Here is a 23,308-nt window from a genome sequence, read left to right as displayed (position 1 = left end):
GTTCGAGGGAAAAATACCAGCGCCTTGAGCATGCACTAGTTGCCTGGATATGTGCGCTATATAAATATCCTATCCTATAATGAGATGGTTGGTCGGATGAAAGTTGCTGTCTTTTACACATTACCGACGGCCGTTGCTGTGTATGAGGACGTCGTAACGAGGCATAAATCCAGGAGATTATCCATGAAGCTGAACCCTTTGGTGATGACTCAGTAATCATGTGGCTTGCGTTTCGAATGACTGTAATCTGTTTCTCTTTGGTTTGTTTGTTGTTTAACGCCGCACTCAGCAATATTCCAGCTATATGGCGGCGGTCTGTAAATAGACCGAGTCTGAACAAGACAATCTAGTGATCAACGGCATGAGCATCGATCTACACAACTTGGATACGATGACATATGTCAACCACGTCAGCGTGCCTGACCACCTGATCCCGTTGTGGCCTCTTACGACAAGTGTGCTTGTTAGAAGAACAGTTCTAACCCGGATCTTCACGGATGTGTTCATAAACAACATGTTTGCTCTTCAAACACCATTCAGTCTGACCATCAGGGCGTACGTTTCCGTGGGGATTAACGCATCAACATTTTTCATTGCTTTGATTTGTTCTGACAGCAAATGTAATGCACAATTCTAAGTGTAAGTTAATTGCCTCTTACGACAAGCCTGGTTGCAGAAGACCCATTCTGGCCCGGATCTTCACGGGTGAAATTGCTTTTGCACATCATATGCAACAGGAAATGTTTTCGTATCATATAAAACGTGAGTGGTACGTGACTTATGCCCATGTTATGTAGTTATTTATTTTTGAAAATTCCCCTTTCAAACTACAAGTTATGACGGGTGGTCAAGTCATTCAAAGAGCTGCTATGAGGTGCATCACAGAGGCATTTGATTCGAATCCTGGTTCGTCCCTATCGTCCCAATAACCAAAGGGGATTAAACTTGATGAGTGAACTAGAATCATATTCTATGTGACATTAAACCCCACATAATCACTCCAAGACGGCAAAAATAATTATATTAATAATTGGTCACTTATACAGCGCTGGACATGCTCTAAGCGCATACAACATGATGACTGACTGATTGAGTTTGGTTTTACGCCGCTTTTAGCAATATTCCAGCTACATCACGGCGGGGGAACACCAGAAATGGGCTTCACACATTGTACCCATGTGGGGATTCGAACCCGGGTCTTCGGCGTGACGAGCCAACGCTTTAACTACTAGGCTACCCCACCGCCTCTACAATATGGCAAACATTATTACCCCGGATAACCCAGGCTGCCTGTGAGGCGCTATAAGGTAATAGTAATTTGACACCACAAGATATGTATTTTGTGTTTGTATCGTTTGTTTACTTGCCGAACCAACCATATATAGTCTGTTATATATATCACCTGTGTATATTTCTAGATCGTTTTCACCGCCGTAGTTTTGCTGTCACCTGCATTATCAATTCAAACAGGTAAGCAACTTGCACCTGCGTTCCAATATGGCCCTTGGTATCAGTCAACACCTCTATGAACAGCGTTTACCAAGATAAAGCATTTTGTACTAACGTCCTTCTCCTAGCTATATTGACTCGTGGACAAAGGGGTATGGTTGAGCTACAACTCTTGAATGAGCCTGAACTGAAGCAAACATACTTTATTGACGTGAACGTTTCATACTTCCCGTGTACTCAGTGATTCAGTAAATGCAGCACCATTTGTAAATATTTTCATTTAATATGTACGTGGGCCTGAGGCCTTATTACTGAAATAAATGAAGAAGAAGAAGAAGTGATTCATAAAACAGAGTTGGACTCGTATAATGGATTCGTGGGAGATTTCTTATGATTCCGATAATAGTTTTATCGCATTTATTCACATTCAAAATGGGTGCAGTCCTTTTCCTGCTCTCTATAATTACTTTATTTATGCATACAGCTAGATTTAAAACCCACGAGCCGATTCCATGCCATATTTAGTTTTTCATAAGTTAGTGAGTGAATCTCGCGCGAACATTGGCCAACTGGTTCCCATGCATGATGTTGTATAAGAGAGACGATACGAGAAATTTATGTTTTCTGCAACTGATTTTGAAATACCGACTAAAAACATTGACTGAAATAAATGGATCTAAGTAAGAAAAGTCATGTCTGCATAAAGAGGAATCACATGACAATATTCTTTTCTAGTTATTTGAAATATAACCTAATGGTGTCCTATGTAATAGGAATTTCAAATTTATGAACAGGAAACTGACCTGTTGCTTGTGTTCACAGCTACAGGTTTACCATTTTGGGTGTCGGTCGTCATTGTGGGATTAGTTGGAATCGTGTACACGTCAATGGTAAGTTTGCATCGATGAGTGAGTGAGTGAGTTTAGTTTTACGCCGCACTCAACAATATTCCGGCTTTATGACGGCCGTCTGTAAATAATCGAGTCTGGACCAGACAATCTAGTGATCAACAGCCTGGGATACGATGACATGTGTCAACCAAGTCAGATAGCTTGACCACCCGATCCCGTTAATGGCCTCTTATGCCAAGCATGGGTTCCTAAAGGTCAATTCTAACCCGGATCGTCACCGGTGATGAGACAATATATGTGATCAGTGGTCTTATTACTATGACAAGAAACCGTGCTATGTAGAGTCACCATGGAACCTGCCGTTTCGTGGAGTAATGAAGAATTCGTCAGATTTTGTCGTAAAAGGAGATTATCAGTGGCCAGGTTCACTGAATTGATTGATGTAATTACTGATGCATATATAGTAACGAGCAGAATGCGACAAAAACCTATATTCTGTAGACTCGATCCTACTATCAAAAAAGCCGAAATACTTTGTTTCTAGCCGCCAGCAGCTTGCCTCGTTGGTAAGGAACTATCTCCCTTGCGTTCAGGGATGGTTTGATCACATGACCTCGTTGCTAGCAAACGATACCGAAGCTTTGCCATGACGTAACAAAACAACAGAAATCGACTCTTGGCATATTATGAAGCAGGTATTACATCCGTAACTAGACTTGTGAAACTGACGGGACTGCATCAGGCCTCTGTTACCGAAATTTGAAGAAATTTGACGCAGGGTTAGGGACAGAGCGACAGGCTGGATCGGGACGTCGTGCTACTCTTGGGGCAAATGACAGACGACGTATCGCGCGTCTCGCGGCGGCGTACCCAAACTGGTCTGCAAGACAGCTTGCTGTGAAGGCGTCAAGTCAAGGAATCCCTAAGGTATCAGAATGGACAATCAGAAGATCTTTAAAGCAATCTGGATATGTCAAGCGAGTGCCGAAGAAAGTTCCATTGATGACAACAGCACACATGGAGAAAAGGCTCGAGTGGTGCAGGGAAATGCAGGGTGCAGACTTTTCAAATGTGATTTTTACGGACGAATCAAAGTTTCAGTTTTATAGGATCACAAGAAAGAGGTGGTCAAGAGGTGGACGTAGCTGCAAAATGGTTCCGAAGTTCTCACCCACTTTCATGGTTTGGGGTGGTATAGGCAAACTCGTGGTAACGCCGCTGCTAACTATTACAGGAAGGATGGATTCACGCAAGTACTGTCAACTTATACAAGACTGACTGACTGTCAGCAATATTCCAGCAATACAAGAAGGTATTGTGCCCATGTGGGAGTGGAATCCCATATAGGACAGATACAAGAAGGTGGTGGAATCCCCTATAGGACAGAGTGGAATACAAACTTTTACAGGACAATGCACCTGTACACAAGTCAAGACACACCTGTAACTGGTTTGAAACGAGTCACGTGACCTTACAGAAATTTCCAGCGGCATCACCAGACCTGAACCCAATTGAAAATGTGTGGCAGAATATGAAGGATAAATTAGAAAAGTTGGAAACGAAGAGTGTCGTTGAGTGATCTAATCTCATCAGTCAAATATGGGTGGACCTACCCCAGGACTACTTAGACAATTTGATTGACAGCATGGGACGCCGTATTCAGCAGTGCATCGAGAGAAACGGTGGACTAACAGACTATTGACTTGCATAAATGTAAACTTCAGTATCCAGAGTGGATGTATGAAAATTATAAATGAATTTATCAGTAAATAAATTTTGAAACTACGTCTGTGAAAAGTCGTATATTGTCTGCTGGTTACTGTATATGAGGTTATTGTTTTTTACAGTTAAACAGAGAAACATATTTCACGTCAAGTTTGAAACGTTCATTGACATTTGACTGTTGTCTGAGACCAAATGAAAACAAATGTTTGCCTAGTTATATTTCCTTTGACATCGCGACAAAGGTAACAATTTCTTTCAAAGATATTGTTGCTGTTACTTTTCTTTGCAGTTCGTCTTACAAATTTTAGGTGTCCATCAGTGCAAGACATGAACACATGTCGCTTGTTAATACACAAAATATGCTATGCTATTGACATAAAGCACGTTGTTTACCAACCTGCTTTCATCGTCAGAGCTTCATAGATGATATACAATGTGCTATATATCTATGTACACAGGGCGGCATCCGAGGGGTGGTCCTCGTTGATGTCTTTCAGGCGGCCATCATCATGTTTGGTATATTCTTCGTTCTCGTGAAGGTGAGTAGTTTTGATTGGTATATTCAGTGGTGAGTCGTCTTGATTTCTATATTCAAGACCCGTGAAGGTCCGGGTTAGAATATTGATCTTCAGCAACCCATGCTTGTCGTAAGAGGCGACTAACGGGATCGGGTGGTCAGGCTCGCTGAATTGGTTGACACATGTCATCGGTTCCCAATTGTGCAGATCGATGCTCATGCTGTTGATCACTGGATTGTCTGGTCCAGACTCGATTATTTACAGACCGCCGCCATATAGCTGGGATATTGCTGAGTGCGGCGTAAAACTAAACTCACTCACTCAGTCACTCATTCTATATTCAACGTCCCTATAAAAGCGGTGAGTTTTCATAAGCATATTCAAAGTCCTTGTAAAGACAGGTCATCTTGATTGGTAAAGCATCACCTTCCTTAAAATTGCAAGTCCTTTTGACAGGTATATAAGCCATCCTTTGTAACGCTATCTTGATATATATATGCACCGTCTTTTGGAATGGTGAGTCATCATGATTTGGCACAAATGTAAGGACAAATAAAATACATGTACAAGATTGGACGCAACTAAATTTCGAAGGTAATCTTTAAACTTTGCAGAGCAAATCCAAATTCAATTCAGCACCTATACTTCGACTGGGAACATAGTTATTGATATTTGCTACTTATATATGAAAAGATTGGGAAATGTCACAATAACACATCAAGGTCTGCGATTTCACAATATTAATGAAGTGTCGTTTGTGATGATCATGTTCGCAGGGTGTTCATGAAGTTGGAGGTCTGGACACAACATGGACCTTGGCGAAGGAAGGAGGCAGAATTCCACCTGTCGAGTAAGGCTACACTTAACCTCTTGAGAACCAGTGGTGTCATCACTTGATGGTGGCTCATTAACACAAGCTTTCGATGTGTTCGGAATCGTATCAGCTAAAATTGTTTTTAGTAGACATTTACAAGAATTATGGAAAGAATGCAAAACGCCTTTTGGAAAGAGGTCAAATGTAACATATGCACCTGACTGCCACTACACAAATTCAGCGATCTAACCCATAAAAATATGGTAGTCATGTAACAGGCAGTCCGGACCATGCACTTTGTGTAAATTGGCACGGCACCCACGGCCGAAAGCAATCACTGCACAAAACCTATTAAAGAGTGGCCATATGTAACGTATATTTGGGCTTGCATGCTAACAAAAAAACTAAAAGAATCTGTTACATTTGGTATTTTTTGTAAAACTCATTGTGTATTCAAAGCAAACAGACAAATGGTTAGTGAGTGAGTGAGTGAGTGAGTTTAGTTTTACGCTGCACTCAGCAATATTCCAGCTATATGGCGGCGGTCTGTGAATAATCGAGTCTGGACCAGACCATCCAGTGATCAACAGCATGAGCATCGATCTGCACAATTGGGAACCGATGACATGTGTCAACCAATTCAGCGAGCCTGACCACCCGATCCCGTTAGTCGCCTATTACGACAAGCATAGTCGCCTTTTGTGGCAAGCGTGGGCTGCTGAAGACCAATTCTACCCCGGATTTGCACGGGCCCCGATAGGGATGCATGTAATACCATAGTTGTGTGAATACATTCTTACTAAAGTGAAATGTATGTTAAAATGTGCTCGTGAATATCACGGTTAACATCCACTACAACTTTACAAGCCCACCTGCTCACATCATCACTTTGATGGCTGCAGCTTCGACCCTGATCCCCGTATCCGCCATTCCTTCTGGGCCCTTACTTTGGGTGGACTGTTCACGTTCTTTGGCTACACATTCGATCAGTCTGCCATTCAGAGGATCTGTGCAATACCTAAAATGTCCGGAGCCAAAACGTGAGTGTATAATTATCATTATGTTTATACCGCACTTGTCCAAATACTAGTATCTGCTCAAATGTGAATTGTATGTTTCTCAAAATGGTTCCGTTGGCATTCCAGTTCTCATTCTCAACTTCCTGGGGAATACACAACCCAAGATGCATGTGGTTGTAATGTCATCTGTATAAACTTTACATTATTCAGTTCAACAGTACTCACATATACATGTCCCACTGTAATTCGGGGGCTAGCCTAGTGGTTAAGGCGTTGGCCCGTCACGCATAAGACCCGGGTTAGATTTCCCACATGGGTAATATCTGTGAAGCCCATATATGGTGTTCCCCGACGTGATATTGCTGGAATATTGCTAAAACCCCACTTACTCTACTGTTATTCTTGAGGGCCATTTACCCCCTTTACTCTCCACCTTGTGGCCAGTCTTGGTCAAAAGTAGTTACAAAATTCAAATAGTTTTTTTCATGGGCACAGACTAAAGAGGGGAAAATGGAAACTAAAACAAACAAACAAACAAACAAAAAAACTAAAGGCAAAAACCACACAACAACACAACAACAAAACCCTCGGGGGTGTTGTCATCTATGTTGCCGTTGGGACGATAGCCTGGGTGTAAAGCGTCCTTTCGTTATGCCGTAGGCCTGTGTTCAACACCGGCGTAAAACCATATTCATGATCAGTTCTTCACTGATATGTGGTACTTATATCTAAGACCGTTGTTAGATTGATTACCTATGCTACTGTTTCAGTGTGTACGCTCTCAACATATTCATCGTCAGTACCTACATCATATGTGTGTGCTTTATGGGAATCGTAGCTTACAGTTACTTTGCGACGATAGGGTGTGACCCCTTCAAAGCCGGTATACTAACAAATAGCAATCAGGTGAGTCTATTGAATGTTTCAAAACATTCAAACCACACAGACCAATTGAATTCATTGTCAACTTAACTTATCAACTAAATAATCAACGTAACGCCCCTGATTAATGGACTATTCCCGAATGTTTATAAACACCTGTTCATGGCACACTCAGCAATATTCCATCTGTGAGTCTGGACCAGACAATCCAGTGATCAACAGCATAAGCATCGATCTACGCAATCGGGATACGATGAAATGTGTCAACCAAGTCAGCGAACCTAAAAACGAGATCCTTTTTCATCAACGCTTTTCATTGCTTTTATTTGTTCTGACAGCGAAAGTAATGCTCATTTCTAAGGGAAATGAACTAAATATTCTTATCGGTTTCATTTGGTTTCAGTTGATGCCGTATTTTGTCATGAAGATCTTTGAAGATTTCCCTGGTATGTCAGGAATCTATCTGGCAACAATCTTCAGTGGTGCGCTCAGGTACCTTTGTATATCTACATGTACATAACGTGATGTATGTATGTATGTATGTATGTGTGTATGTGTGTGTGTGTGTGTGCGCGTGCGTGCGTGCGTATGTATGCACATGTATGTCTGTATGTCTGTACGTATGTGTGTATCTGTATATATTCATGTATGTGTGTGTGAGTGCGTGCGTGTGTGGGTGTGCATGCAAGCATGTAGTGGCTGTGTGTACATCTAAGTGTGTGGTCAGTAACGTCTCGAGTCCAGACTAAATGACACGAGATGCAACTATAACGAAGGGAAACGTCTATGGTCCGCCCAAATCATTTTTCATAAACAGAGTTGAATAAAACGTCCAATGTGTTAGCCTCTCTGTACAATTCGTCTGTACCGTCCAGTGGTCAAAGCGAATACCACAATGTGCACGATGTGCGTGGTGAGTTCTTTATGCACCACGGTCACACATGGTTTAATAGTTCTCATCCCGTATTGTAGGTTAAGTGCCACTGCAGGATTTATCGGAATGTGACTTTACTATACAACTTTTGACCACACACCTGACCAGACTGTCACAATGTGTTGATATGAATGCTCTTTTCACGTCAGTACAATATCATCAATCACGAACGGTCTTGCTGCAAACACCATAGAAGATATACTGAAACGCCCATTTGAGAAGTGCGGGACATCGGAATCAGTGAAGCTGCTCACAGCAAAACTAGCAGGTAAAATGCAATTATCAATTGTCATATTTTGTCCTGTCAGGCCATAAACCTGACAATAAAAGTACATGGATTGGAATGATAAAAAAATCCAGTAACAGGGCGCCAGTTTAGGAAGGAAGGAAGGAAGGATAACAATATATGGATGAACAACTTCTGTACTACAATGAGAGCGACGTTTCGGTGTAGGTTCTAACACCGTTATCAAGCAAGTGATAAGAAAGCTCTCGGAAAGAATTATTCATATTGAACCAAGTATATATAGCATGTTACAGGTCACACATATGTCCATGTAGCACTACACAAATGTACCAAGACAAGGAACAAGAAAGCTCTAAGGGTTTGTCTTTTATGTGACTGAAAATTGAAATTTATGTGACTTTTTGTTAAACCTGTCCATATAACCATCGCTCATTCCAATAACTATTTGTATCTTGTAATCTGTGGTTGAGTACTTTTGTGTTGAAATATATAATACTTAAATGAAGGCCATGTTGGAAATAGTGACAATTTGTCCCGAAATCTATCGGCTCTCACCGAAATGTTACCGATCGCAGTTGTGGATTATGCAAATTGTAAAGCTTTAAATCAAACCAATTTTAAATCATGTACAGTATGCTTAAGCGTTGACGGAGAGCCAGTTGAATTTGTTACTATAGATATTTTCAGCTGAAAATAACACGCGTCCTAAAGTCAACTGAGGGGTGTTGTTTCTTTCGTCCCTCAGTATAGATCGTTTAATTCAGTGAGATCCGACGTCATATACGGTATCCTTAAAAAGTCTTTGAAGGAAAACGCCTGAACAAGAATTTACTTTTCAGTGTGGTTTTACGGTGGCGTCTGTATAGGTTTGGCTTTCCTGTTAAAAGATTTGTCAGGTACAATCATACAGGTAAGTCTTACTCCATCCGTTGTTAATTGAATTTGTTAAACTTGTATATTGTTTACGCCCTCTTTAGCAATATTCCAGCAATATAACAGCTGGGGACACCAAAAATAAGCTCCACTTTCTAACCATGCGGGGAATCGAACAAGGTCTTCAACGCAACCAGCTTAGACTTTAACCATTAGCCTACCCTACTGCCCCTTATGCCCGAAGGCAAATGATACGACACTATATATTCATACTAATATAATGACAATGCTTTTTGTCAAGTCTCTGTTTTCTTCCCTACTAACGTATGCTTATTGTGAAGGTCCGGGTTACCCGTGCTTGTCGTAAAAGGTGACTAACGGGATCGGGTGGTCAGGTTCGCTGACTTGGTTGACACATGTCATCGGTTCCCAATTGTGTAGATCGTTGCTCATGTTACTGATCACTGGCTTGTCTGGTTCAGACTCGATTATTTACAGACCGTCGCCATATAGTTCGAATATTGCTGAATGCGGTGTGAAACAACAAACCAACAACCCCAATGCTTACGTATGCTATTTGAAACTTGTTTCCACAGACAGCGATAGCCCTGTTGGGAGCTTGTGGCGGACCAATAGTTGGGACGTATTTCCTTGGCGCGCTCTTCCCATGGACAAATAAAATTGTAAGTAGTACACTGTTTGATACACATACGTAATGACTTCTAGCTGAATCTATCTTTATGCTGTTAATAACCGTCATCTTTTTATGCATTACGATGTTCCAAAATAATGCGGAGACTAAGTATAGAATGAAAACAAGTGCAATCTGCCAGCAAAACGATGTTTTGCTCTGAATTTATCTGATGAAACTTTTTTCGTTATTGTAACTTTTAAAATATTCAAGTTTGAATTAAACATGTAATTTTCTGTCAATTTGTAATGGTGTTCTGAAACATTTTCGGAAAAGGTTTTTATTGAGAGTGTAACGTTAATTTAATCGTAATATTAATGCATGCATGAATCTGTGGTGGTTTTGCTTTGTTTTCTAGTATAGGTTCAAAGGGCGTTCTAAAAGTGATCCATCTCAAACAATCAATTGCAAGCCATTTTGAACAACCAGCAGTGGTTAACTTCAAGCCCCACCCACTACCTCAACGGATACTGCTCGGCCTTTTATTAGAGTTTCAATCATTAATTTATCAAACACTTTACGAATTAACCAATGACTTTCTTTGCAATCTTCGAAATTCAAGTAAGAAAGACGTTTGTCTGATTCTCCCTCATGACTGAATATAGTTAGTGAGTGATTATGGTTTTTACGCCGCTTTTAGCAATATTCCAGCAATATCACGGCGGAAGACACCAGAAATGGGCTTCACACATTTTACCAATGTGGGGAATCGAAGACGGAATATAGTCAAGAAAGGCTAGTGCTGTTGGAATACAGCTGAACTTGATTCAGCTAAAGGTGATTACTGAAAAGACTGTCATTATCCCCGCGACGCGTTGTGCGGAGGATATTATTTTGGACTCCGTCCGTCCGTCCATCCGTGCAAATGCGTATTTTTCGGAGCAGAACATAAAAAACGTTCAATGTTACTTCACCCAACCTGACACATAGATAGGTCTGGTGGTGAACTGGTGCCTTTTTGGTGGTTTTTGATTTCTGAATTAAATGGGTTTTTTGCGTTTCAATGGCAACAACTTTGACTTTGACTGAAATTGGTGGTAGTGCAACATTCCGGAGCAGAACCATAAAAACGTTCAATACTCTCCTTCCACTTTGTGGGTATTCAAGAACCTAATGGCATAAATCAGCAGCACCACTCTATTTCCATTGGCAACATTACTGAGGTACACCAAAACCGTGGAAACACTCAGGCAGTGATAGAAGCATGAATAGTTTAAATGTGTATGTTTTCCTTAGATCAATGTGAAAAACAAAATATTCTTTATCCCCAGCCCCGTGAAAATCCGAGTTGGGATAGGTCTTCAGCAACCCATGCATGTCGTAAGAGGCGACAAACGGGATCGGGTGGTCACGCCCGCTGACATGGATGACACATGTCATCGTATCCCACTTGGGTAGATCGATGATCATGCTGTTGATCTCTTGCTTGTCTGGTTCAAACTCGATTATTTACAGACCGCCGCTATATAGCTGGAATATTGCTGAGTGCGGCGTTAAACAACAAACCAACCAACCAACCACCTTTGAGGGCTTGTTATTGCTGTAAGTAACACATATTCATAACCTACATTCAGGGAGCCATTGTTGGGAGTGCTCGTGGCCCTAGCCCTGAATATATGGTTGACTGTCGGGGCAACATTGTACGGCCACCCACCCGTGAAGCTACCCCCAGCCCCTGGAAACTCATGTGACATCCTCATTTCCGGTAACATGACTTCACCATACACGACGACAACACCAACCATCACAAGCACCTTGTCGTCAAGGTAAGGTATGGTCACTACCGCAAAGATGACATTGTCCAAAGCAGTTGATAACAAGCTTCGTCAATTAGGGGATAACTGTGCTGTGTTTGACGAATTGGGGACGTATAACGTTAAATTTGCGGCTATATAACCACCGGTATACGTCCCCATTCGTCAAACACAGTACAGTTATCCCCATTCTAATTCAAATCGTTTTACGCTGTTTTTTTCGTGAAAGAAATTCATTATTTAAACCAGGTCAAAGTTCCTCTAGGTCAAAGGTTAATCATATCACTCCTTCAACTTACACCATCGCCAGAGAAAGTAGTTCCCTTTTCAAACTACACACGTTTATTATGTGCAGACAGACTAAATTTGACAATGATGAATAGATCATAGTATTATAGATAAAATGGACGGTATTATGAGGAAACCGCCCTCTAGTTACAGAAATGAGCGGCCCGCTGATTCCTCAACTACGGGACATTATCAGTTCTGTTGTCAAATGACGTCATAGCAGGTGACGTCACGATCCATAATGACGTCATAAACCTTGTTTCATGATCTAACAGTGTTGGGTCAACAGCCCTTTGCGAGTAAGTTGTTTGAACTTAAAATCAAATTTATGATACTGCATTACTTCACTTCACTTTATTCAGAATTGAAGGCCATGTGGCCAAGAGTACAACAGGTAATACAACATTGTCATGGTGTGTAGAGTTGAAATATAATTCATAATACAATTATTTTAACGTAGGTTTTGCTTCAGGAATATACATATTCCTTTAAGAACAGTGACACTGTGTATCTTCATAAGGGCTCGGAATTTGACAATTGAAGGTGGGCTGTAGAAATAGGCTGGAATACATTGGGATCTGCATCGGTTATAAAATGGACATATTAGCAACAAGTGATATTCGTCTTCAAGCACGTTTAAAGTACATTTGTTACAAACTAATTCTTTATATGGGACAATTATCTTTGAAAAACGTTGTTTTTGTATATTCAAGTTATGTGATTGGCATCGGAATTTGATCAACATTCGCATAAGATCTTTGTTTAATGCGCCACAGGAAATATACAGTTCAGGTTCAAGAAGTGACTTAAATGTACTATAATTTACAAGAAATGATGAGTTTTTTTATTTTACTATTCCAGTGTTGTATATTAATATCTATACAGCGTTGTTTGAACTCAAACATGAAGTGATTTGCATCGCCACAATCTTGGGCTAACCAGACATAAGAGAAACCTGTAGTAAAAAGAAGCATTCGAACATGTGAAACCCAGTTTGTGCCTCCGTTATCATCATAGGCTTTCATCATCTTATAACAGGCATTCGGGTATCTATTTTGGTCCATACGAATAATTCGGCACCAATTTCAATACACCTTGAATGGTAATGTACACACAAGTTATATCTGCCAATTTCTCCAAGTACAGCACATGATGCAGTTTTTTTACTGAGTAACAGAAATCTTTTATAGTACTCACTATGAACCTTTTCAATACACGTTCTATAAGTATAGCCCCAAATTTCACTTCCATAGGTTAGAATTGGTAGTATTTTACTGACAAATATATTATTAGCAATAGTTAAAGACATACTTTGATACTTGGTGAACAGTTGAAACAGAGGGAAACATGCACGTTTGGCTTGTAAAGATAGCGTTTCACATGCTTTGGACCAAACTAAACGAGATGAAAATACAATTCCTAAATATTTATAATAAGGGGGTGGCCTCTACAGGTAGACCTTTAAAAAACCATTTTTCATTTCTCTTAACGCGTCCTCCGTTTCGAAAAACAACCACCTTAGATTTATCCAGATTTACTTCAAAGCCCCACGTGTTACAAAAATCTTCAAGAATGTCTAATTTTCTTTGTAAATCAACAATGCTATCTCCTAGTAGTGCAACGTCATCCGCGAACAGTAATATCTTAATAGCTTCTATGTATTCATTTACATAAATTCCACGAGTATTGCCATGATGGAGATCGTCTGCAAGTTTATTGATGAATAGGATGAATAGTAGCGGACTGAGCATGCAGCCCTGACGAACACCATTATTGGTTGAAAAGAAATCTGTTCTAGATTTACCAGAACGAACGGAGGCACATACATTTGAGTACATGTTCTCAATGATTTTATACATCTTGCCGTGTACACCCTTTTCAAGTAGAATATATAACATTTTTTTCTATCAATAAGATCGAAGGCCTTGCGGAAATCGATGAAAGCTACATAAAAACGATGTTTTGCTTTACGCAGGTACTTATGAACTAAAGAATGGAGTGAGAACATATTATCTATGGTAGAATAATCATTTCTAAAGCCTCCTTGCCCTTCATTAAGTAAAGCATTAAACTCGGCCCAGCTACGCAGTCTTTTTTCAAGAACATAAGTGAAAATTTTACCAATGACACTTAACATGGATATTCCCCGATAGTTGTTGGGATCAGACATATTTCCTTGTTTATAGATAGGTACCAGTAAACCAACATTCCAAACAGAGGGAAATACTCCTGAATCTAAAATGACATTAAACAATGCATAGAAATGATCAGTAAGGGAAGGTGCATTCTTCATGAATTCTGGCGGAAGGCCATCTATTCCTGGTGACTTGCCCGATTTAATATCAGAGATCGCTTTAATAATTTCCTCATGGCTGATGGTATCTGATAACATATCAATGTTCAGGCATTTTTCACATGGAAAACTATCATGATTTTCAAGAAAATGTGCAACATCGTGATCAAATTCAGTTTGACTATCAGAAGGATTTAAAAGATCTTTAAAGTATACAAACCATTCACTTGGTGTTATATCATTTTCATCACGTTTACTAGCAAGGAGACGTTTCAATTGTTTCCAAAAGTTTCTGCAGTCTTTATTATTTACAGCTATTGACAAGTTATTTAAAGCTTCGGCAATGAATGTTTCCTTTTTTTCGTTACATATGCGCCGGAACATACGTTTGGCCTCCAAGTATTTATTGATATTGACTCTGTTTCTGTTCATGCGTAGCTTTTCTAAAGTGCTATACTTTTTACGTTTTAAAGAAGAACATTCTTTATCAAACCAAATCGGTTGTTTTTTTCATAGATTTCATAGCAACCCCCCTGTTGGATTTAAAGTGCTCCCCAGCAAAGTAGAAAAGCTGACATAATTTTTCAACCGCACCATTAACATCAGTTTTTTCAAGAAGAGATGTAAACTCCGATACTAGCTCTTTAGCTCTGATATTTTCAAAATTAGCACTAAAGAGATGTTTCCCATACTCTTTGGTACATCAAAAGATGGAATATTAGTTGAAGCCGTAGTATACGTAGACGTAGATTCGTAGTTCAAACTGCATGATATAGGTAAATGATCAGACACTGTAGAAGAATGTACTCTCATATCCGTTATTAACGAAAACAGACTAGCTGATGCAAGAAAATAGTCTACTAGACTAGTACCATTATTCCCAATGAAAGTAAAAGAACCATCACTATCCGCTGGCTTTCTTCCATTAACAATGTGAAGACCCCAAGCTTTACACAGTGATGCTAAAGATTTTCCGAACCTATTAACTTTTTCATCCATCGAACTCCTTGGCTGACAGAATGAATCCACATGGTACAGGGAACCGAGATTAAGAAATCGGATATCATCCTCATCCTCCAAGATAAAATCATCAAGTAGCCCGGTTCGGGCGTTAAAATCTCCCCATCAATAGAACGTCATGTTTTCCCAAATCAAAATCTGCTGCAACCACTGATAGTTTGTTTTCTAGATAATCAATACCGTCATCCTCCTGTTTATCATATACCTGACTATATTCCGGTGGGATGTATAAGCCAAATAGTATCAACTGTCTAACTGCAAATGTCAGCTTCAGCACAACAACATTATCAAACTCTTGATACAATCGTGTACAGATGTGCTGCAAGCTCTTATGCACATACATTGCTACCCCACCCGAAAAACGGCCATACTGACTAAACCTTTTGGCAGGTGTTGCGAAACAGCAATAATTGGAGAACAGGTCTTTTAACTTGTCTGCATCGTGAACCATGGTTTCAACCAAACAAAATAGCTTAAATGTTTCTACAAAAGAAATAAAGTCTCCATCGTCTAACTTCGACAGGAGTCCGTGTATATTCCATACACAAAAGTCAGACATTAATGAGTTTTGATACTATGATCGGAAGAACTGCAACATTTTTTTTAAATTACTGAAACTGTTATTCTTCCAGGCATAATATATTCCAATATCGTATTATTATAACTTCAGCTTTTGGTATGTATTTGAATATGACCCTGAGCATGCTACTTAGTCATTGGTGGGTATTTTTAGGTATGGAACAATTTGACCAATCACCGTCGAGGCTACTGCTGTCGTGATCGCTTAAACAATGAATACACTTATAAGGAGTAGAAGGGCGGCGTTAATGATGTATGAAATACACAAAAGTTCATTTCCTTCATAGAGGTAATCTGACCAATAACAATGTTGGAGCGATGTGCCGATAACTTTATACGCAGTTTCGCCAAAATAAATCGAAAATATTTTGAAAGAGATTTTGAGTAACGTTAATGAAGCAGATCACAAATACTAGGCCAAGAACATTTTTTGATAACCGTACAATGTAGCGACATGAGGACTTTGTGCAATTGAGTACTCGTAACGGATTTGTTCACACGGGTAATCCAGCGTTAAGTGCTCACGACAATGTCTTGGTGTTTCGAAAAAATGCTAAAATGACGCGGTGTAAAGGCAGTGCGTACTATTTTACTATTTTCGAGAAGATTCCGTACAGCCTGGTTCCCTGGGTTTGTTGCGCCTGCGCTAACGCTCCGACACTGAGCGTTAGCGCAGGCGCAACAGACCCAGAGAACCAGGCTGGATACCGTACTGCGTGTTCCGCTGTTTTGCTGCACCCCTTGCCGGTTTGGTATGGAATGCCCCGACAGTATTTGAAGCGGTCGTAAATATACCCAAACCACTGCGAAAGGCACGCACACACAAATTCACATACGCTCCGGTGCATACATGTCGCTTTATAAATGCAACCTTGATCGTTTCGCTATCATTCTGCATAAACACATAGTGAATAACACACACGCACGCACGCACACGCACACACACACACACAAGGCAGCGGTGGGCCCTTATTTTTGTGTCGTACGGTAGTCTCGTGAACTAGAGTGGAGTAAACAATGATGTGCCGTATCATCTCGCATTCCAGCCATTAGATGAAATCGAGGGACATTCCGAGAGTGATCTTGAGCTAATATTCAAAGAAGCTTTCTGAATTACATATTGAATGTTTTAGCTCATCGGCACCTGATCCTCTTCAGTTCATGTAAGAACTTTCGACTGACTGACTGACTGAGTTTGGTTTTACGCCGCTTTTAGCAATATTCCAGCAACATCATGGCGGGGGACACCAGAAATGGGCTTCACACATTGTACCCATGTGGGGATTCGAACCGGGTCTTCGGCGTGACGAGCCAACGCTTTAACCACTAGGCTACCCCACCGCCCCCAAGAACTTTCGAACATAAGGAAACCAATTTTCAGTTAGTAAGTAATACTTAAGTCATATGAGAGTACAGATAATTGTATTTTTTCCACAATTCTGTTTCTTTTCTGTAGCGACGTCACCACCGCCGACCCTAAAGGCAGTGTGTTCGATATCTCTTACCAAGATTATGGGCTGATTGGATGGTTGATAGCCGTGTTTGTGGGATCGATTGTTAGCCTTGTGACATGTAAGTCCTAGAGTATAGATACGGTAGCGTTGGCATCTGTCAACATAGTTTGTTTGTTTATTTGTTGTTCAACGCAGCACTCCAAGCACTCCTTTACATGTGTCAACCAAGTCAGCGAGCCTGACCCCACCTCTTACGACAAGCACGGGTTGCTGAAGACCGATTCTAACCCGGATCTTCACGGGTACCTGTCAACATAGATTCGAACAGTATCTACATCTTGTGTGGAAGAAACTCCATGGTACACCAATTCTCTGTATAGAGTTGCATGTTGCAGAAGCTGTTTTATCCGTTTTGATCCGTTGCCATCGATGCTCCTGTAATGCACCAAAGTGATAACTGTGTACGACCTGCATGTACATCACTTGTGAAAAAAGATTTCCTCCCACGCCATCAGACATTGTTATAGAAAGCCTTCAAGGGGGCTTTGAATCAAACTCACTCACATGTCTAATGTAGCTTATAGTGAGTAAGTGAGTATGGTTTTACGCCGCTTTTAGCAATATTCCATCAATATCTCGGCGGGGGACACCAGAAATGGGCTTCACACATTGTACCTATGTGGGGAATCGAACCCGGGTCTTCAGCGTGACGATCCAACGCTTTAACCACTTGGCTACCCCACCGCTCCCAATGTAGCATATCCGTTATAGACAGTCACTTTTATAACGTAAGAGAATGTTTTTTTCTGAAAATTGACCGGAAGGCGAGGTTTCCAGATATCTGGGGTCCGGGTATCCGAGGTCTCACTGTATACGCATACTAATATGTAAGTATCAGATGCGGAAAGATGACAACATATTCTAAATGCATACATGAATCAGAGGCAAGGGTTAAACCTAGTCCTAACCCTGACCTGATAATGTTCACTGATATAATTATCTGAGTACACATGCACTGCACTATTGTTTGTCACTTACTGGCTGAAATTCGAGGTTAAATGTTAACTAACTCTTCTACTGTTTGTCGCTATAGGGCTGAAATAACGCCAATTCGACATTAAATGTTAACTTATTCTTCTATTGTTTGTCGCTATACCGCTGAAATAACGCCAATTCGACATTAATTGTTAACTAATTCTTCTATTGTTTGTCGCTATAGGGCTGAAATAACGCCAATTCGACATTAAATGTTAACTAATTCTTCTATTGTTTGTCGCTATACGCTGAAATAACGCCAATTCGACATTAAATGTTAACTAATTCTTCTATTGTTTGTCGCTAAATAATTCGACATTAAATGTTAACTAATTCTTTTATTGTTTGTCGCTATAAAATAATGCCCATTCGACATTAAATGTTAACTAACTCTTCTACTGTGTGTCACTATACGGCTGAAATAACGCCAATTCGACATTAAATGTTAACTAATTCTTCTATTGTTTGTCGCTATACGGCTGAAATAACGCCAATTCGACATTAAATGTTAACTAATTCTTCTATTGTTTGTCGCTATACGGCTTAAATAACGCCAATTCGACATTAAATGTTAACTAATTCTTCTATTGTTTGTCGCTATACGGCTGAAATAACGCCAATTCGACATTAAATGTTAACTAATTCTTCTATTGTTTGTCGCTATACGGCTGAAATAACGCCAATTCGACATTAAATGTTAACTAATTCTTCTATTGTTTGTCGCTATACGGCTGAAATAACGCCAATTCGACATTAAATGTTAACTAATTCTTCTATTGTTTGTCGCTATACGGCTGAAATAACGCCAATTCGACATTAAATGTTAACTAATTCTTCTATTGTTTGTCGCTATACGCTTAAATAACGCCAATTCGACATTAAATGTTAACTAATTCTTCTATTGTTTGTCGCTATACGTCTTAAATAACGCCAATTCGACATTAAATGTTAACTAATTCTTCTATTGTTTGTCGCTATACGGCTGAAATAACGCCAATTCGACATTAAATGTTAACTAACTCTTCTATTGTTTGTCGCTATACGGCTTAAATAACGCCAATTCGACATTAAATGTTAACTAACTTTTCTACTGTTTGTCGCTATACGGCTGAAATAACGCCAATTCGACATTAAATGTTAATTCATTCTTCCACTGTTTGTCTCTAATTGGTGAAACAATGCCGATCCAACGTTAAAATATTAAATGTTAACTAGATCTTCTATTGTTTGTCGCTATAAGATTGAAAAAGGCCAATTCGACTTAAAACGTTAAGGCACTAAATGTTCTATTGTTTGTCGCTATATGGCTGACATAACGCCAATTCAACGTAAATGTTAACTCACCATTTTTGTTGTTTCTGTGACTGTTCCAGGCAGGATGTACCCGCGCATCAAGGATGAGAGGTTCCTGTTTCCCTTTGTACGACCATTGTGGAGAATCAAGAACTCGGAGAAAGTATGTATCACGGGGAGTGAATGTTAAAAAAATAGGAATCTAATATTCTGTCCTGAAAGAAACCTCTCCAGTTCTAGTTATAAGATTGCAGATGTTCGTGTTCAAGCTGCAAATAGACTAGATGCAGCGACTGCATAGGATAACTTATGAAGGAAATATGGGATGCTAAAAATGTGTTCTTCCATAAACATTCGTATTCTAGTTGTGAAGGTTCTCTTAAAAGTGGGAACATGGTGATTTATTAAGTACTTGTATTTGAAAGCCATTTATTTCTATACTGATGTACAAAAGAAAGTACACACCCGGTGTTTTGAGACTATGACAAAAACGTAAATATTTTGCTAGCAATGTTGCTATTGGGTACGATAGCTTTGGTGTTATTGCAACACGTACATAATGTTTGTGACTTGTGATTTTACCAAAGCATCAGGTGTGTACTTTCTTTTGTACGTCAGTTTAATTTTACTGACAATTAATTCTTGGTAAATATACTTTACACATTCACGTTAAGTTGTTAGTGGTTCAGTGTTAATAATCATAAAATTGTCACCATGATAAAAGGATAACAAGGATCGCTTATTCAACGGGGCTTCAACGGAGTTGATGATCGTGGCATATGAGTTAACCAATAGTAAAAGATATGAACGTGTAACTTGTAAACGAATCATGCATTAAAGCAAAAATACCTTTTCTATTAAATATGTGTTTGTTGATATGACATTTTCATAAATTTGTCTTCCTTTTTTAAGTCTTCTCTTGGACTTATAGGTAATTGAACCACGGAATTATTGTGTAAATGGATAGAAAGTACATTACATTTCTATATTTATTTTTTTTTGTATACAATTATTTATTGCATGTCACATTTGGTGATGTAGTTCTTTACATTCTCGATCTCTTGTTCGGTTGTTATGTTATATTTAAATTCTGAAATGCATGACAGGTTTTTGACAGACGTTACTCCACTTTCGACAAGGGATTGTCTTTCGAGAAGGTTATGGCCGTCTTTCTGTGTTTATAAGGAACTGTTTATATTGTGTCATATTTGGCGTTCTGGGTTCTTTTCAAATTCTTTCTTTTTTGTGTGGGTTTTTCAGTTATATTTCTAGTTCGAATCTGAAATTTGTTTGACAAGGTGTGAAATAATGCCTGCATCTCAAGCGGGGTAGCCTAATCGTTAAAGCAACCGCCCGTCACGCCAGAGGCCCCCACTGCGGGTAAAAATAGGCCCGGTTTAATATCCACACCCTCTACTATATAATATGTAAAGGTTCATCACAGAAATACGGTGACATGATCGAAAACCGGCTATTTCTCACATGTCAATGAATATATCGTATTTTAAAGGTCTCACAAGTATCAAAAGCTTTTGTCCATATCTCCGATGTATGTAGGAGGCATGTACGTGCGTTTTCCGTGGGGATGCATTTGATGGGTTTTATTTAATCGCCAAAGACCAAGTTGCTGTGCCGGAAGTGTACAAAACTAGGTCGTCAGCGCAATCAATTGGTTAATAAAATGACAACAAATGCACGTGGGAATATGAGAGGGAAACTCAAACGTCTTTCATTCAAGATGTCACGATCTGATGTTTTATCTTGGTAAGAATAATTTTAAAAACGAATAAAAATATTTTAAAAAACCCCACACATTCATTCAGTGTAATGTATTAGAGCCAATCAGATCGCCGGAGGTAGTGAAGTCAAGCGCTGACGTCCTAGTTTTGTATACTTCCGGCACAGCAACTCGGTCTTTGGCGATTTAATAAAAAACATCAAATGCATACCCAAGCGCATGTACATGCCTCCTACATACATCGGAGATATGGACACTAAACCGGGGATGTGAATACTAAACCGGGGCCTAGTTTATCGACTTTCTAACCCGCAGTGGGGGCCTATGCGTCACGCTGATCTAGTTTGGGCCTGAGTAGACTATTGCGCTTATTCTCTGGAAATATTTTGTTCATAAAGTTTAGCATAAATGGGATAATTGAACATTTTGCTAAAACGTGGTTGAAGATAAAAAAAGCAAATGTAGTTGAAGTCAGTTTTGTTTATATTGTTCAGACACGCCTTCACATATTAACGGCATTTAAGGAAGATGTTCTGATGCATTAATGTAAGTAATAATGTCATGCAACCTCATCTCTACAAAGGGGTGTTTCAGGGGCGGATACAGGTTTTTGAGAAAGGGGGTGCATACTATTGAGAAAAGGAGGGGTGCACACTTCATTTTTACCCGAGTTTCAATGGTCATTGAACAAACTTTCAGCACAAAAGGGGGGTGGGTGGGTGTGTGTGTGCGCAGCCCTGCACACCCCCCCCCCCGGATCCGCCTATGTGTTTATAAATGAATAACAGTATGCAAAAACAGGATGATGTTCATGCACGTTTAGTCGTGTGTCATAAGAATGCATTGACAGTTTTGTGAATATTTGTCACTCATCATTCGTGATGAAACGTGTAGAATCTAAATAAAATGAATTTATATCTTTTTTAATTCTCACAGACAGAGCAACAAGAGAACAGTCATGTTGGACAGAAGCAGAAAGAAGGCGATGTCTGGAGCACAACGTTATGATTGAATAACTTTCTACGGACGTTCTGAAATATAAATCAGGACTCATTTTAATCAAAAAGAAATTGAAGTACATCATTTAGCAACAAAACATAAATAAAAATATAGTTGCAGGCAACGATGAGGTCTCCTTGCCTTTACTTTCTATCTATTGTATCTGAGGGCTAGATATCATCGTCCAAAACGGAGCCAGAACTCGTGTTTTAACAGGCGAGCGGATCTCCCAAATACAGCCGGGGTCGCGGGGGTGATGTACCTTTTAAGAAGTTCCGCAGAAGAAAGAGTTCCCTCTTTGAAAGGCTGTATCTCAGTTGTTCTTGGGTCTACGGTCAAAACAATTAGTGTTCTGGAATCACCAAGACATCGTCTACCATACTGGCATACTACTTTGTGTGCAAACTACTCAGAAAACTGCTGAAAAACATGGCCAAAAACTGAAAACAAAAATAACTGCCAAACGGTACGTTTTAGCGACTTGACCCGTCCGGGCAAAATTGTTGGGAATTCGATTGTGCATCTGCACAAGAAAATTTGGAAGTGTTGGAACAATTAGTTCTTGAGATATTTGCTGTCAAACGTTGAAATTGTGGAAATAATTTTGAATTATCTCCCCTTTGCTATTGGGCCAAGAGCCTAGAGATATTTAATGGGAATATGTACACCTCGGTGCGCATCTGTGTGATTTTTGGTAAGGGATTCGGAGCATTGGTTTAGGAGTTATGTTTGGTACAAAAATCGGCGGAATAATAAATAATACTACTACTGCTACTACTAATAATAATCCGAACGATTACTCACTTTATTTATTTCAGTTGATATTCAGGCCAACGGCCCATTACAACATAG

General features: G+C 39.7%; 1 protein-coding gene across 3 annotated transcripts; it reads left to right on the top strand.

The window, feature by feature from the left end:
- The first annotated feature begins 1,401 nt into the window (after positions 1-1,401).
- On the top strand, positions 1,402-22,580 carry LOC124274161 (sodium-coupled monocarboxylate transporter 2-like). Of its 3 annotated transcripts, XR_006897875.1 has the most exons (14): positions 1,402-1,470; positions 2,272-2,339; positions 4,484-4,564; positions 5,320-5,393; positions 6,260-6,397; positions 7,147-7,282; positions 7,662-7,750; positions 8,342-8,460; positions 9,279-9,349; positions 9,909-9,995; positions 11,578-11,769; positions 17,394-17,509; positions 19,800-19,882; positions 22,394-22,453. XR_006897875.1 is itself a non-coding variant. In XM_046709478.1 (12 exons), exons 2-12 carry the CDS (start codon positions 2,337-2,339, stop codon positions 22,467-22,469), a joined length of 957 nt encoding a protein of 318 aa, XP_046565434.1. In that variant the 5' UTR covers positions 1,402-1,470; positions 2,272-2,336; the 3' UTR covers positions 22,470-22,580. The 3 variants fall into 3 exon arrangements, 1 of the variants encoding a protein (XP_046565434.1); XR_006897876.1 differs by lacking the exon at positions 17,394-17,509 and having other exon boundaries at positions 22,394-22,419; XM_046709478.1 differs by lacking the exons at positions 11,578-11,769; positions 17,394-17,509 and having other exon boundaries at positions 22,394-22,580.
- Positions 22,581-23,308: the final 728 nt, after the last annotated feature.

This window comes from Haliotis rubra, unplaced genomic scaffold (assembly GCF_003918875.1).
Source record: "Haliotis rubra isolate DU_JTF1 unplaced genomic scaffold, ASM391887v1 Scf1883, whole genome shotgun sequence".
In the NCBI taxonomy this organism is placed as follows: Eukaryota; Metazoa; Mollusca; class Gastropoda; order Lepetellida; family Haliotidae; genus Haliotis; species Haliotis rubra.
Note: the sequence above shows the minus strand (reverse complement) of the source record. Positions and strands in the feature narration are given on the sequence as shown.

Excerpts from the sequence above, each read along its gene's own strand:
- LOC124274161 (XM_046709478.1), top strand. Across the intron at positions 7,283-7,661 it reads TACTAACAAATAGCAATCAG|TTGATGCCGTATTTTGTCAT; the intron begins GTGAGTCTATTG and ends ATTTGGTTTCAG. Across the intron at positions 7,751-8,341 it reads ATCTTCAGTGGTGCGCTCAG|TACAATATCATCAATCACGA; the intron begins GTACCTTTGTAT and ends TTTTCACGTCAG.